Raw genomic sequence first — 16,245 nt, forward strand, 5'->3', positions numbered from 1 at the left:
AAAATAGTTACATCATCCAATATTTTTTAAATTCCTGGATTATGCAAGCAAAACGTTCAGTACATTAAAATAGGTAAATGATTAACATCATCCACTATCTCAAAAACTCCCAATGAAAGTACAACACACTGAGATGCACAAGAGATTACTTAACAGAAAGTGTTTTGATTAAACAGAGTACTACCATAGAAATATTATATGGACATTGAAATACACAACGAATAGTCACAATTCTCGAGGATGTACTGTATCAAAGAAACGTCCTCAATTATACAAGAAGACACTATGTATAAATTGTTACACAAACATGAAATAACTATATAATTTAGTAAGACTGGAAAAACTTATTGCTCACTCCTAACACTGAATAATGCCCTTGCAACCAAAATGCCCTTGCCATTGGAAACCCACCTTGATACAAGTTGTCAACAGAATGGGGCATTTTGGTTGCATGTTTCTTATACAGTACCGACCTGACAATACTAGAAAAAACACTCTGATTTCTGTGACATGAAAAGTTTTCCCTTTTATACCTACAAAGGCAATCTTTTTATACTTGCAAAGGTAATCCCACCAATTCACCCTTTCACTTGAAGTCCCATCTCAATTTCAACCAATTAGCTGCTGTACATACAAGAAAGAGTAGCAATGTACTCATCTCAGAATGTTTTGATAGTGAGACATAGTTGGCTCGGGCTTGAAATGGCCCTTACTATTTTGCAAGCATCTCAGATTTACGTGATCAGAAATTGATACCACATGCTCATAAGAATATACTGAATAAGAATTATCGACGCTCTGCTTTGAATGCCCATAGAAGGGATTTGCTTAGCTGCAAAAAATTTGAACCAGTCACATTGTGATCATTGTATGAATTAGCATTGACTTGACACAGCCACCCCACTAATATCATCAGCTTCAACAAGCAAAGAATTTTTCACATAGAGCAAACTTCATAGAAATGGCAAAACAAATGTCAATTGTCTCTTTCAATGGGTCAATGCTTAGTTAATGCCTCTCACAAGTTTTGCTTTCATTAATTTGCGATGAGGCACTAATCGACAACCTGTAGCCATGAATTCACAATTGCTCCCAAGAGTTCAACGCTTTACTAGGCCAAAACTGAAAGGGAGATATAATCATGATGAATCCAAGAGACATTAGAAGCAGCAAATGCAGGCAGCATAACGTAGTTGACATAACAGGGCACATGCAGAGCAAACCACCATAACTAGAGGACAATTGCACCACAATAAAAAAGTAAAATCAAGTACATATAGATCATTATTAGTGACATTACAGGGGGTTGTATACCACATAATTTTCACTCTTCAAACAGAAAACATCATGCTATCTAGCAGCCCCCAAAAGTTTATAAATTGATAGTTTACAAATCATAAGCCTCCATATTCTTGAGCTTTCATGTTGTAAGAAAGATGAGAATCCTAGGGAACTTATCTTGTTGCCAAAAGCCAAAAAGTCAAGAGAAATGATGGGGCAGCCATTATCCAGCTTAGAAAAGCCATTGCTGCTGCTGCCTCATATTTTCCACAGTGGTTTTGGCCACATTGATCTAAATCATTATCAATGAGAACCGTTATGCCCGCTGTCGCACAGGCAGCAGCAAAAGTCAAGGTTGATGTGACCTGGTGATATAAAATGCATCAATGAAAAATGACTCTGATTGAATGAGCGCCGGTGCAGAAAAGAAAATTTCTTACCCCATCTCCTACTGCAAACAAGCCAACAAGAAGGGAATGGTGAAGACTTCTCCTGACTGACAGAGCATAGACATCCATAATGGCCAGAATGGAGCTCCACATTGTCTGTAAAACAGTTGCTGCCACGAGGTAACTGCAGTAAAAAATATTTACCCCAAAAAAAGATTAGACAAAGACGTTGAAATGAGGCGAAGGCTAGACAAGTTGACTTGCAAATCACCATTACCACGCATGCATGCATGCGCATACACACGACGAAACTCCGAAATTCCACTTGCAAAGTTCACTTGTTCCTCCTTTCCTTCGTGCCGTTTCTTAATGCTGTCCTGCCGGTAGCATACAAAATATAACTCTGTGGAACTACAAGAATGGCTGCAGCATTTTGTCTCCAGAGATTTCACCGATGAGGTAATTCTAGTCTAGCAACAGATCCGTATAGAGGTCGGTGAGGCTTGAATGAGATGGCTAGATAGACTGTTAACGCCCAAAGTCTAGTGAGGACCAAGATGTGACTCCCACAGTTATCCCAATTGTAACTGGAGGGCACTACTTGCCAACTGGTCACATGCACTAGCCCCTCAACTAGGCCCCCGTTGCAATATTTCTTCATAGTACTTGAGTTGTGTACAACTCCCGGTGTGAGCTCCAATCTCCAACTGATGATCTGAGAGCTCACACAAGTGTTGCTAAATGGACTATTTTCTTACTTTTCTGAGTAATTTCTAATTATTGAAATTAGGAAATTTAAATGTGTACACTTGAACTGTAAAAGTTAGGAACTATAGGTCTACTAGAATTGATGAACACCATTAGGAACGAGAACTCTGATGTGTCATATGATGGGTGACATTAAGCATCGCGAGGAGTTGTGTTGTTAGTTCGGTGGAAGAGACCGGGAAGTGGATATTCCCGATGCGTCACACGATGGATGACAAGAGCATCGGATAGGGAATATTCGATTGGTATGGGAGGAAATTAGACCTAGAAAAAGGAATACGCGTACAGATGCAAGCACAAGGATAAAGATGGGTTCTAAGAATCTTTTTCTAAAAAGCGGAATATTTTTAAGTACTTTCCAGGAAAGCAGATGCTTTCCAGCAAGAAATTTGTGTCTACATTGCATCTGTGCATGAGGTTGCATCGAAGGACGCCTGGGAAAGTGTTGTGTAGCATCGTTTTCAGCTCACTGAGTCTTTATTCAGTTTTAAACAGGTTCACAAATTTTATTAAGTGACCGTACAGACAACTGTGCATTTTGCATTATAGGCTGCTAACGCGGCAGACTGTACAGATTTACGCTGGCAACTTTTTGATCAGAAGCTTTTAAACTAGACGCTTTTGAGTTAAATGCTTTTCATGTAAATTGCTTTTGGGCCTAGGGCCTTTAAACTTGAAGGGTGGGCTCTCTCTTTTTGGCATTCTCGCAGAAGCGGATGCAGAGCAGAGCCACCAACCTTGTAGTGAGTTAAAGAAATACAGAAAGGGGGGCCAATGCTCTCTTGGGGTAGAACTCTGCCACTTCGCGTCTCATTTGTCATGCATCTCTTTCAGTTCAATTGTTATTGAAGTGTTAAAAGTTTGTTTCATTTGTTCTTTTCCGTTGGCATGTGGTGCCCTCCCGTTACCGTGGTATCAGAGCTCCAATTGTGTTCTTTGTTGAAAGCATATATGTCCTCTCAAAGAGGAGGTAGAGCAAGATAGTGCTTCCAAATTTCACACAAAAAAAATTTCCCCCTTTGCGGAAGAGAAAAATTCCAGAAAAGCTTTACAGTTTCCACAACAGTTTGACTGATGGCAATGGGATCGTGCTAGCTATGGTGGATGAAAGAGAAACATCGTGCACACAAGTGAGTGTGTGTTGGCTAGATTATCACTCAAGCGAATTAGGTTCCAAGATCAATTAACTTGGACTCATCAACACGATCTTGAGTTGTTGCTAAGCCATCACAAGCTCACCATGAACAAGAGAGACGTAATGCAAAATAGACTTGGTTTATTCATGAAATGAAATGAGCTTTAAGTAGCTCTACACCCTTGCACCAGTGCATGTGGGATAATTCCACCTTTTCCCTCCTTGACTCATACTCTAGTACTCTAGGACAATACAATGAAGGTTCTTTATCCACTAAGGATGACACATGGTATCCACACAGGATGACAATAAAAGAGGAATCCTCCCCTTGAACTTTGGGCTACAACTTGATGAAGAAAGACAATACTCCAATCCAGGAGCACAGACAACATACATTCCCAATCTAGGAGACAAACAACATAACACTCCAATTCAAGAGCAAAAACAACGCTCTAATCCAAGAGCAAAATCGTGAAAAATGTCTGCTTCGCTCTAATTGAAGAGCACCTTTGTCTTCTTCAATGCTTTTGTCTTCAACAGGTTCATGGTCTTTGTCTTCTACTTCGTCTGATTCTTCTTCCTCTGGTGCTTTGTCTTCATGTTGATGGTCTTCATGATCTTCAGATTTCATGTTTATGGGCTCCATGTATGTGCTCGAGACAAGTGAGTGAGAGGTAGGTCTTACCATAAACATAATGTATAGGAAGTGTCTAAACCCGTGCATGAGTACAACTAGAAAGTCATCTCCATAAATGTAGATTACGATATACATTGCAAAAGATGTTGTGCTTGGTTGCAAGATTTTATAAGAGAGAGAGAGAGAGAGAGAGAGAGAATTCCTCTTGCGAAGCTTGCAAATCTTCTTTGTTGCCGCTCGATTCTCTGCAGTGGGACACTGCTCTTGCTTGGTGTGCCTTTTGTTGTGAGGCATGTCACGTGACCCTATGCGTCCGTGGACAAGCTACAGCATGACCGGTTTCATTTCAGTCAAGTCAGTCTAGAATAGGAAATGATCTGGCACTTTTGTGATTCTGTTCGCAGACAGTGCATGTCCAGACACTTAGAGTAGATACATATCCTCTGGTTGCACACAGCATGATCTTCAGCATTACGATCAGAATCTATCAGAATCCATCAGTAGCATTTTTACAGTGCATAGACTTATTTTCCCTATTTTTTGACATTTTTCACTTATTATTTTTAAGTGACTTTTGTTGGAAAGTAGGTAGGGCATTTTGCTAAGTTTGTATATATAGAAACCTAGCGCAAGCACTTTCTGGCAGAAGAGGCAACAGGAGCGCTTGCTCACAGGCAACTTCTCAGCAGGACTCCAAGATTCTCTAGCGTTTTTGCATCACTGCAAATGAGCTAGCGTTTTGGACAAGAACCCTGAGCAACCAACGTTTTTGCATCTGCATCAGCCTGGCGACAGCAAAGGACAGATCAACACTAGCGTTAGTGGTTTTCACCGGCAGATCCACAGTGTGTTTGCAGCAGGACCCATTTTCAGCCCTAGCCTTTTTGGTTTGCACATCAACCTGAGCGTTTTTGCAGATCTTTGCGACGGAATCAGCCCTAGACTCAGTGTTATCAGTTTTCAGCAGTCAATTTCCGCAGTAGAACTCCCGAACCTCGCAGATCTCACCTTCCCGCAGCAAATCCTCGCCACGGTCAAATCCCACGAAGTTTGCAGATTCAGCTCGGAAAACGCAGATTTCAGCATCTGCGTTTTCAGTGCGTCGTCGTCACATCGTCGTCATCGACATCGTCACCGACATAGAGTTAGAATTCAGCAGATAAAGATTTACAGATTTCAGCCCTTAGCATTTTCAGATTTCAGCCGTCGTCGACATCGTCGGCAAGTCCAAGCATTGTAGATATTTGTGCAATCAATAAGTAGACCACTCTCGCAATCGAGTGGGGCCCTTGGAGGAGGGTTTGACAACTTCCCGATGTCGTATTCTCTTCTCTCTCCATCTCTCAGTCTCATGCACCTTCATTCACAATGACCATTCACTTTGTTTGTGTCCATACCACTCTCTCAATAAAGGAACGGAAGGCTCTCCCTTCCGTAAGTAAAAGGAACCTTGAGCACAGTTCGGAGCACTCATCTTGAGCAAAGTTCAACATTCACTTCCGCTGCACCTTACATTGGTATTAGAGCTTTGGCAGTGTTCTATATCACTCAAGGAAAGAACCACACAAGATTTTTTTTGCTTGTTGCGGTCGCACGTAACCCAAGACCTCTTGGGCGTGTCGATTCCTAATCGTGTTTTTGAAGAGTGACAGGAAACCCAAAAAAGAAGGGCTTGTCCAGCCTCCCCTTGTGCCTCTTTTCGCTCATTGAGAGCGGACCGTGCACTTAGCGACCGGCCAATCGACGTGAGGTGGGAAAAAGCAACCTTGGTGTGAGCGCAAGGCCGCCAAGGGGTGCACCTACGGAAAAGAGCAGAACTCGGGTGAAAAGAAGATCCTTCTCTAACACAAATTGCAAGCGAAAGAAGTACCTCAAGAACCCAAGAACCTCAAGACCGCCAAGAACCTCAAGACCCTCAAGAACCCAAGACCCACAAGAATCCAAGTTCCTCGTGAACTTAAGAACCCAAGACTTAAGTGGATCGTCATCACTTGAAGCGGAATGGATACTTCGCTTGGAGGTGGTGAGCATGGGAGTGGTGAAGAAGAGTTTTCCTCGCCGGGAGGTTTTTCCGACCCTTCCCCATCTACGCCAAGGATTGCACTAACTCCTATGGAGGCTTTCGACAAGATGATGATGGACAAGGATTTAGAACGCAAAGCAAGAAAAGCAGAAAGAATGGCAGCCATAGATCGTGAATCCGCAGAAAGAAGGGTAGCCATAGATCGTGAATACGAAGAAAGAATGGCAGTCATAGAGCGTGAGCACGAGCAAGCACGCTTGGAAGCCAAAGCACGAGAAGCAAAATTGGATCGCGCAAACAAAGAAAGAGAAGCAGAATTTGATCACGCGGACAAAGAAAGACAAGCAGCATTTGATCGCGAGAACAAAGCAAGACAAGCAATGAATGACCGACACATGAAAGAGATGTTGCGACTCTTTTCTCAAGTGCAGGCACAGATGCAAGAGATTCGAGAAAAGGAGACTCTCTCAGTCTCTTCTTCTCCTAAGCAAGACACACAGGATTGCATAATAATGATGAGCATGATAAGATTAAGCATGATGATTTGCATGATCAAGATGTGATTTCTCACGAGCATGATGATTTGTATGACCACAATGTGATTGTTCACAAGAATGATGGGTTAGTTGATACTGTCTCTAGTGAAGCTAACCTCATTGCAGATTCAACCAATCACGAAGAACCGATCTTGGCTCTCGAGTCGAGGTCCACAAAACCCCCACAGGAAGATTTGATACATCTCGAAAAATCGATCTTGGCTCTCGAGCCTAGGTTTATTGTGAAAGATTCTGGAACTCTTTTCTACCCGCCTCTTCATTCAAGAAGATCTCGTTCAGAGAACAGATTGAGCGGTTTACCTTGGGTCTACCTACAGAGATCCAAAATCACTTCTTGGAACAGAACTCCGCTTCTATTCAGGAGTTGATGAGTCATGCGAAGCGGGGCTTTGCCATTCACTCTGGCAGTCTGACCTACCCCACAGATGAGGCCATGACACAACGAGCCGAACAGACTTCTGGGAATGAAAGTATAAGGAAAAAGAGCAACCCAGAGAAGAAGGATGCACAACCCAAGCTTACTCCTCAGAAGAAAGCTCGCTTCTTTAAAGAGGGGAAGTGCTTTGGATACGGGGAACATGGACATATCTCCGCAAAGTGCCCTAAAAAGGCACAGAAAGAACAGAATGATAAGAACGACGACAGGCCTGAGAGTTCGAGAGCAGCTGAGGAGCGTGGCAGAAAAGGCAAATAGAAAAGCAGAACTGGTACCACATGGCGTGGGACTTGCACCGAATCAAATGAATGAAAGTACAAACTTTGCCACTTTTTGGGGCAAAGTGAAGGATCAGGAAGCTCTTTTGAAGGAGCCAAGGCCAACTTCTTTTCACTTGGAATTGGCGGCTCGATTTGGAATTACGCCCGACAGACTGACGCCACAGACGGAGGTAGTTCGACTGGCACCCGAATGGGATGTTGCCATTACACCGAGCATTGGCAAACTCCGTTTGCAATGACAGGGGTGTTCAGGGCACACGAGTGACGTTCTACTCGGAATCCCTTGGTACCACCAGAACTACGTCGTGGTTGACTATCGGGCTGAGAAAGCGACTTTGACAAAGGAAGGGCTCAGAGATTGTACTTGATGAACTTCAGTTTCTTTACTCATTCTTTTGGGAGAGAACTGAACGATGGATAAAGATTGAATATGTTTTGACCTGAACAAAAGAACGCCAAGATTTTTCTCCACACTCATGCCGATTGCTTTTTAGAGGGCCTGAAGATCAGACCATTGACCTGGTACTCGAAAGCACGTCACCGAACCGGCCACCTTACCGTGTGAGCCGAGTACAGATTGAAAAGATTATGAACCAAGTGAAAGACCTCTTGGAAAAGGGTCTTGTCCAATCTGGTACTTCACCGTACTGCTCTTCACTGTTGTTGGATTTGAAGAAAGACGGATCTTGGAGAATGTGCATTGATTATAGAGCTCTCACCAAAATCACCATCAAGAACAGATTTCCGATTCCTAGGATCGATGATATACTCGAAAGGTTACAGGGATCCTCGTGCTTTAGCAGGATTCACTTGAAAAGTGGATATCATCAGATCCGAATCGCGTCGGAAGACGTCTACAAGACAGCTTTTCGGACGACTTTTGGGTTATTTGAGTTTTTTGGTGATGCCTTTTGGTTTAACCAATGCTCCTACGACATTTAACCGGATGATGGACAGGATTTTTCGAGAGTACAGGCTATTTGTTGGCACTTTCTTTGATGATATCATTGTTTTCTCCAAGAATGAGGCAGAACACAGAGATCATCTGCTTCAGAGATACACTTTTTGGGACACTTTTGTCTCAGCAGCAGGAGTGCAAGTGGATTCGGCCAAGATAGAGACTATCCGTGATTGGTCCGATTGGAAGAATGTCCATGAAGTTGGAAGCTTCTTGGGACTGTGTTCGTACTACAGGCGGTTCATACGAAAGTTTGTAGAGGTTGCTTCCCCTTTGCATATCTTGACACAGAAAGGGACTCCTTTCTTGTGGGGATCCACAAAAGTGACTGGCTTTCAGACATTGAAAGAGAAATTGACTATGGGACCAGTTTTGACTTTGCCGGACTTGCAAAAGTCATTTGAAGTATATTGTGATGCTTGTGGTCGTAGTCTCGGTGCGGTCTTGATGCAAGAAGGCCATGTCATTGCTTACGAGAACCGATTGTTCTCTAGGCCGGAGATGACAGCACAGATATATGAGAAAGAGCTTTTGGCAGTGATCCATGCTCTTACTCAGTGGCGGCACTACCTACTCGGAGCGGATTTTATTGTCTTTACAGACCATCAGAGTTTGCGCTACTTCTTGTCACAGAAGCAGCTTTCGGAAAAGCAGATGCGGTGGGCGAACATCTTGTCCTAGTTTCACTTCCAGATTGTCCATGAGCAGGGACAGAAGAATGTGGTGGCAGATGCTTTGTCTCGGAAGCCGTTGGATCTGGCTATTTCCGCGATACATCATAGGAGCTTCGAGGATATGGTCGATCAGTATGCCATAGATACAAATTTTACAGATACTTTCACACGGATACGGGATGGGGAGACAGTAGCTGGATACTCCCTTCGGGAAGGCTACTTGATGAAAAAGACTATGTTGTGCGTTACACAACCGTTGAGGGAAACGGTTATGACTGAATGCCACTGTCCACCTTTTACGAGTAACCGCGGCATTGCTACCACCATGAAGGGGGTAGAGAGATACTCTTTGGACCGAGACTCAAAAAGGATGTGGAAGAGTTTGTGCGCAATTGCTTAGTATGCCAGAAGGTCAATTTTGACAGGCATAAGGCACAGGGATTGTTAAAGCCTTTACCCATACCCACCCGCCCCCGGAAAAGTATTGAAATGGATTTCATTTTTGATCTCCCGAGAACACAGAATGATCACGATGATTTTCCGATTACATGGCACGTCTGAGACGATTGTCTCAGACAGAGATCCCAGATTTATGAGTTTGTTTTGGAAGGCAATTTGGGAGAACATTGGCACGCAGTTGCAGTTCTCGTCATCGTTCCACTTGCAGACTGACGGGCAATTTGAGATTGCCAATTCAGTGATTTTAGATTTATTGAAGTCCTGTATCTCGGATCAGAAGACTCAATGGGAAAAGAACTTACCTTTGGTGGAATTTGCCTACAATAACACGATACACTCTTCGATGGGGAAGACGCCATGTGAGATTGTTGAAAGTGTTGCGAAGGTTCCATCCTTCCTGAGCACGAAAGATTAGATATATGAAGAGGATGAATATTCGCGAGATTTGGATACGGCTTTTGCCAAGGTTCGTGAGACTTTGCAGGAGTCTCAAGAACGACAGAAAAAGGCAGCGGATCGCCATCGTCGCGACTTGAAATTGAAGGAGGATGATTGGGTGCTCTTACGTTTTGAGAAGGCACGCCTACGAAAGAAAAAGGGAAAGGAGAGGCTTTTTCCAAAGCGTAGTATGCGATACTACGGACCTTTCCAGATCACTGACAAGATAAATGATGTCTCCTTCCGATTGAAACTGCCACATACTTGGAGGATTCACAATGCATTGCATGTGAGTCTCTTGAAACCTGTTAAGGGTGATGTGCCTGATGATGGGGAGCCTGATGAGCAACCGGAAGTGGAAGAAAACAAGGAGATCCTTGTTCCTGAACAGATTTTGGCACATAACGATACGAAGAAAGGTAAAGTCCGAAGGCGGTTCTTGGTTAAGTTCAAGAACTTTCCTGCATTTGATGCGAAGTGGATGGAGGAGGAGGACCTAGCAGATACTCCTCGGATTGTAAAACTTTACCTCGATGTTTTGGTTTAGCATAGTCTACTCCAAACGGAACCCAAAAATTCAGCTTGGCCGAAGATCTGGTGCAGTGGGATGCACAAGAGGGGAGTTACTCCGCTCCTTTGTCAACAGATGCCTTGATTTTGATACTAAAGTCACTGATGTCTCTTTGAGCTTCAGGGATACTGATAGCTAACAGTATTCTGCTGGATGACTTTATGAAATGGAATTCCTGATAATGATACTGATTTGTTTCTTCACTTCTTTTGAGTGCAAGAACTGATAGACGAAATGACTGCAGCATTTTGGTCTACTTGATCTCGTATAGACATGGTTGCAATAGGGGTTAGTCAATCGGACATCGATGAGGTCCCGATTGGACCTAGATGTGATTGCTAGCTACATTGCTGATAAATCATGCTCTAAGATCCGAATGAATGTTGAATGTCATGTGATGTCCTGTGATGTCGTGTGATGTGACTGTCGATTTTGTACATGTGCTAGATGTGTGTTCCTAGTACGTAGGTACTAACAGTCAGTGTCTGCTAAGAAGGTTTATGGCTTTTGCCGGTTTTGTAAGCGTAATCGCGGTCGATTACAATGCTTTCAAGAGGGAGGTATGTCACAAAGTGATGACGTGGCTACGGACAGCAGAAACCCTAATTTCTGCCAGGAACCCTAAAATTCCTGCAAACCCTAATTTCTGCCAAAAACCCTAATTTCTGGAAATCACGAGGGTTTTTTTTATTATTATTTTGGGAAATTTTGAGCGACGCAAATCTCAGCTTTTTGCTATGATTTGGGAGAAAGAGAGAGAAAAAGAGAACTTGCTTTTTACTGACTCTCATTGAGAGAGAGAGAATCTGCTTTTGCTTTCAAGCTTTTGGGGCTCTGCTTTTGGGCATCCCTTGTAATCTTTAAATTAGTGGTGAGGGCCTCACTTCTCAGAGTATCTGGACGCAGAGTCTGAGAGTGAAACCCTAACCGCTCTCTTGTACTTTGATGATTGATTAATACAAAATGAAATACCGAAAGGGGCGCCAGTCTTTTGGGCCAATATCTCTAGGCACAGAACTTCGCCGGGCCAGTGCAAATCTATTGTGATCTGTGAATTGTTTGAAGTGGTTATTTGGTGCTGTCGTGATTGATTCTTGACTTGGAGTGTCCAAGTCTGTTACATCGGGGATCTTATAAAGACCGCAACACTGCTTTAATGTGTACAATCACCATTGCCAAGAACCTAGTCTTCCATGCACGCATAACGCACATTGAGGGTCAATACTACTATATGCAAAAGCTTATCGAGGATGAGAATGTAGATATTGAGTGGAGTAATATTTTAAATAGTTAAGTAGGATATCTTCACTAAAGCTCTTGGGCAAGACCAGCTACTTTGACCACATGGCTCGAAATCATTTTAGAAGCTCTCAACCCAGACATGGCTGCAATTCAAGACTATGAACAAATTCTTCCACAATCTACCAAAACTTAACTAGAAGACTTTACAAAAAATGAAATTGGCTCTCGTAGAAGAAGCATGAGTAGCTAGCTCCCCATGTGCAAGAGCTTCCGCCTCTTCTTCAATCCTTCGTGCAGATCTCAGCTCAAGAGAGAATGTCAAAGCTTGAAGTAGACCTTCAATCTACTCAAACTCAATCCTCTCCAACGAAGGAATAAGCTATTAAAGTGCAAATTAAGAAACTGAAACATAGTGAAGTCATAATGGAAAAAGGTAATTCTTTTAAAACGCTTGTTACCCCTTGTCCGTTTTGTATAGAGCGACAAAATTGAATTTGGATCACATGGTCTCCCTCTTCACCACGAAAGCTTCTCCCAACAAACATGCATCAAATACAAAAGATTGTCTTGTGACAAAACAAGAGCATACATCAAAACTCAATCAAGGTGCAATGGTCCCAAAGCTAAAAGGAGTTCCATTACACGTTGAGAACTTTCACCTTTTGTAAATGAAAAGGACACAATCTTGGCATCAAAAGTCATAACAAGACCATAATTATAGGTCCATTTTGATCTTTACATGGACCCTCTTATGACGATATAACTATGCGAGGCATCTGAGCTTGGTGCTTACTTCACAAAGCCAACAAACTTAACTTTTGCTAAACTTCAAAGGTGATGGGCAAACTCAACCATGACAAAGAACTTGCGAAGTCAAACAAGAAGTAAAAGTCCCTCACCTTTATCATGCATAGCTTGGACAACAGCTACAAAATCCCTACTTATGTCATCGATGCCCACGGTTGGTAGAGAGTCCCAATCCTTATTTGGCATTTACTTTATGAAGCCAACAAACTTCATAATTTCTCATAAGCATCAAAGGTAATGAGCCGTGATATAGGGCTCGAGGAATAAGAGCAAATGTACAAATAAAGTACGTACATGAAAACATAAAAGGCAAAACATACCAGAAAGCAGTGACCTGGGAAAAATCTGGGGTAGAAACCATGATGCTGAAGGAGAGAACAGAAAAGCCCAACTGAGCAAATCGCAATGCCAATCCACCCAAAGTGCCAGGCATGCCCTGATAATCTTTCATCCTTACCCTAGCCGGCGGCTCTGTGAGTGCAGGTGGCACAGCAACTGGATGAACAGCCGGATGGCTCACTTCCATCTCCGTATTAGAAGGTCAACACAGGAGCTCCTAAGAAGCATCACAACCCCAGAACAACTGTGCGCTCCCTCTCTCTGTCTCCGCTCATTTACGGCTTAAACGTACGACACATAGAGTGCCACTGCTGGGATCTGCTGCTTCGCCAATCTGCACATCATGCTTTGAAAACTGCAGTATCTCAAAATTGAAAGTAGGAAGCCCTCGTTGTATGTCCGAGCGAGGAGAATGTTTGCGCACAGGTAGGCGAGGAAGGTTGCGATCTGTCGTCTTGTGATTGCTGGCACTGGACTCTTGGAGCACTCTTATATAATTAAAGTTACAAACAACCATTGGAAATTCCGTAGGCCTCCCCTTTAAATGCCACTGGGTGGATTGACGGCCCATATTCAAACCCAGGCCGTCGCAGAATCTTGGCCATCGATTTGTTAAAACTAATCACAGGATTTCAAGATCAATGCGAGAAAAACTAATTTCAGATGTGGGCGAGACACCCCACCCCCTCGCACCCATGATTTGAACCCTTGCCAATGGGGTGAGAGCCCAATGCCTTGACCATCACGCCTATGTGCATAATTTGGTTTAGGTGCGGGACCGTGTGGTTATAATTCAAAAAAAAATGGTACTTTTAAAAACTAATCTCGTGATCCACATATCGACAGCCCCGATTTGAATCTGTGCCATTGATTTCATGGTTTGCACCTCGTGGCACATAAAGTTGAGGCTAAGCTAGTTGTGTGGAAATACTTTGAGGTATAGTGTAGATTGTAGACTATTGGACGAAAACTAGGGTGCTTCGTTAGCTGCATTCACATTGAAGTATAATTGGCTTGCTATGTCACGGCTTTGCCATTTCAACTCATGCTTGATTGCATAAGCAAACCCTATCCCCTAGTCTCAACTCTGTCGAAATCGGTAGATTTAGCAAATGTGGTTCTCTACCTCCGCTTTTCCAAAGAAGGGTGCAGTTAATAGCAAAATATCATTTTATTGACGAGTGGCGGTGGTTCTACCACCTATGCAAATCCACTCTTATCTTGAAAAGAAACCTACACGATCTATAGCTTTTGTGGATTGATGCTTCTAATCACATCTAGAATTGTATTAGTTTGAAGCATGAGAGGGGAAGAGAAGCCATAAATATAACGATTGTAAAGAGAGATGAAGAGGAGAGAGAGAGAGAGAGATTTTATTGAACCAAGTTGCATTGCTTTTGACAAAATGGTGTGTATACCTAACGTATATATTACTGTGAAATCCAAGAGGGGCAAGAAAATTTTTAAAATGTAACGTTAATTGCACAAAGAGAGAGAGAGAGAGAGAGAGAGAGAGAGAGAGAGAGATCTCGATGAAGCTCTTCCTTGTTGTTTATCAAAGTATGTTACCTTCACACTATGCTAATGAAGTCACGTGTTTGCAAGGCATTTGCAACTGTGTGCATTGGGATCATAATGTTTCATGTTCCATAGATGTATTCATACAAAGTCCTTGCATTTGTGATTGTATATAAAAAGATTATAGTTATTATGTGTCGATCCATGTCAAAGGAAAAAAAAACCACGCAAGTTTCTTTGTACGAGAGAGTTTGCACAGTTCTCCCCAAATATTTATACTACAAGGTGGTAATGTGCCATTCCCACAACAATGTAACATTTAATGCACTAGTAACTTGTGTGTAGCGGAAATTGAAAGACAGTGAGCATTTCATTAAGAACAAGTTCCTAATGAGCATAGAGAGAGTACTTAATTTGAGAAAGCAACCTAGCAATTTACACCTAGCTAATTTGGCATTGACAATACTTGAAAAGAGAGAGAAATAGAACGATTGACAACATTTGAGGACCGGATTTACATGGAGCCGTTCCCCCCTCCATAAAGGCTTTGTATTATAGCTCCCCCTTTGGATCCCAATGTTCCCTCCTTTGGATCCGTGACAGAGACCGGTCTGGCAGCCTTACCAATATTCTAGCTTTTACTCCCCTGGTACTTCCCCATATCAAAGGATCAGTTTATCATTTGGGAGTATTAGATATAAGTTTTTATGACATTACCTCTCTCTTGAAATCATAGTCGTCCTCGACTATGAGACAGAGAAGATAAAGCCTAGTCATTAGTCCGTTTGCTAGCGGGTAGAGGATCCCTATTTTACCCTACGACACCGTTCTAGAATGGATGACTAGTTCATTTGGTGCTTGAGAGCCTTAGTTTCCGCAAGCATGTATGCACATTAGTCCATATCAATCTTCCATAGTAGAGTGACAAACTCTACTTGGTGTTCAGGAGACTTCGCCCCCACAAACACGATCCTAAGCATGCATATTTATTAACATGTGCACACAATAAAGAAAAAGAGAGTCTTATAAGACAAAAACTTGGTTCATTTAAACATATTTACATTTGCTTACTCTAGGGAATCATTGTAAGCATTGACAAGGTTTAGGTTATCCTTTAATTGTATGCCTTGCATCCATCTAGCATCTTCAAAAGGGTAGCTTTTAAACTTGATAAGATATCGTCAGATAGTCTTACCGCCTCATAATACCTTGTCTTCGTGTCAGAGAATAGACTCGGACTGCAGCACCTCTTCTTGGTCCTCGATCTCCGGTGGGTCTTCAATGATTGCTTCTTGAGGTGGCTCTCCTTTGCAAGGCTTTAGTAGGCTCATGTGGAAATCATTGTGTATGAGCCAATAGCTGGGCAACTTGAGTTAGGGCCATCTCATTGATTGGCCTAAGAATCTGGAAGGGACCATAGTACCTTTTTGCTAACTTAGCATATTACTTTTGGTGTCCTGCAGTAGGATTCTTGCCCGTTGTGTGCCTTAATCGAGCCTTGGGAAGCTTATGCAAGACCCAATCATTTTGTTTAAAGGTGTAATGGAAATGGCCTATGAACTTTGAGAGTAGCGGAATTAGGAAATTAGATGAAGCACTTTTGTGAGATTACTTTGTGAGCATAGCGGGTGAACTTAATCAATGGTAGCAACATAAACATGGTACTTAGTTAACTTGGCATGAACAATACTTTTGCAAGAGAGAGAATATAGAGAACATGACAATAGTTGAG

The 16,245-nt window shown here is 42.6% G+C and overlaps 1 protein-coding gene across 1 annotated transcript; it reads right to left on the reverse strand.

The window, feature by feature from the left end:
* Nucleotides 1–1,253: 1,253 nt before the first annotated feature.
* Nucleotides 1,254–13,489, reverse strand: LOC147421490 (CASP-like protein 5A1). The gene is made up of 3 exons (XM_086502386.1): nucleotides 12,977–13,489; nucleotides 1,722–1,854; nucleotides 1,254–1,646 (listed from the first exon to the last, which is right to left on the reverse strand). The coding sequence occupies exons 1-3, from the start codon at nucleotides 13,180–13,182 to the stop codon at nucleotides 1,455–1,457; spliced, it is 531 nt and encodes a 176-aa protein (XP_086358512.1). The 5' UTR covers nucleotides 13,183–13,489; the 3' UTR covers nucleotides 1,254–1,454.
* Between the last annotated feature and the right edge of the window lie 2,756 nt (nucleotides 13,490–16,245).

This window comes from Adiantum capillus-veneris, chromosome 27 (assembly GCF_014529385.1).
Source record: "Adiantum capillus-veneris isolate H3 chromosome 27, ASM1452938v2, whole genome shotgun sequence".
Taxonomy (NCBI): domain Eukaryota; kingdom Viridiplantae; phylum Streptophyta; class Polypodiopsida; order Polypodiales; family Pteridaceae; genus Adiantum; species Adiantum capillus-veneris.

Coding starts and splice junctions, on each gene's coding strand:
- LOC147421490 (XM_086502386.1), bottom strand. CDS start 13,182: ATGGAAGTGAGCCATCCGGCTGTTCATCCAGTTGCTGTGCCACCTGCA. Junction 1,855..12,976: donor TCCCAGGTCACTGCTTTCTG/GTATGTTTTGCC, acceptor TTTTTACTGCAG/TTACCTCGTGGCAGCAACTG. Junction 1,647..1,721: donor TGTTTGCAGTAGGAGATGGG/GTAAGAAATTTT, acceptor TTATATCACCAG/GTCACATCAACCTTGACTTT.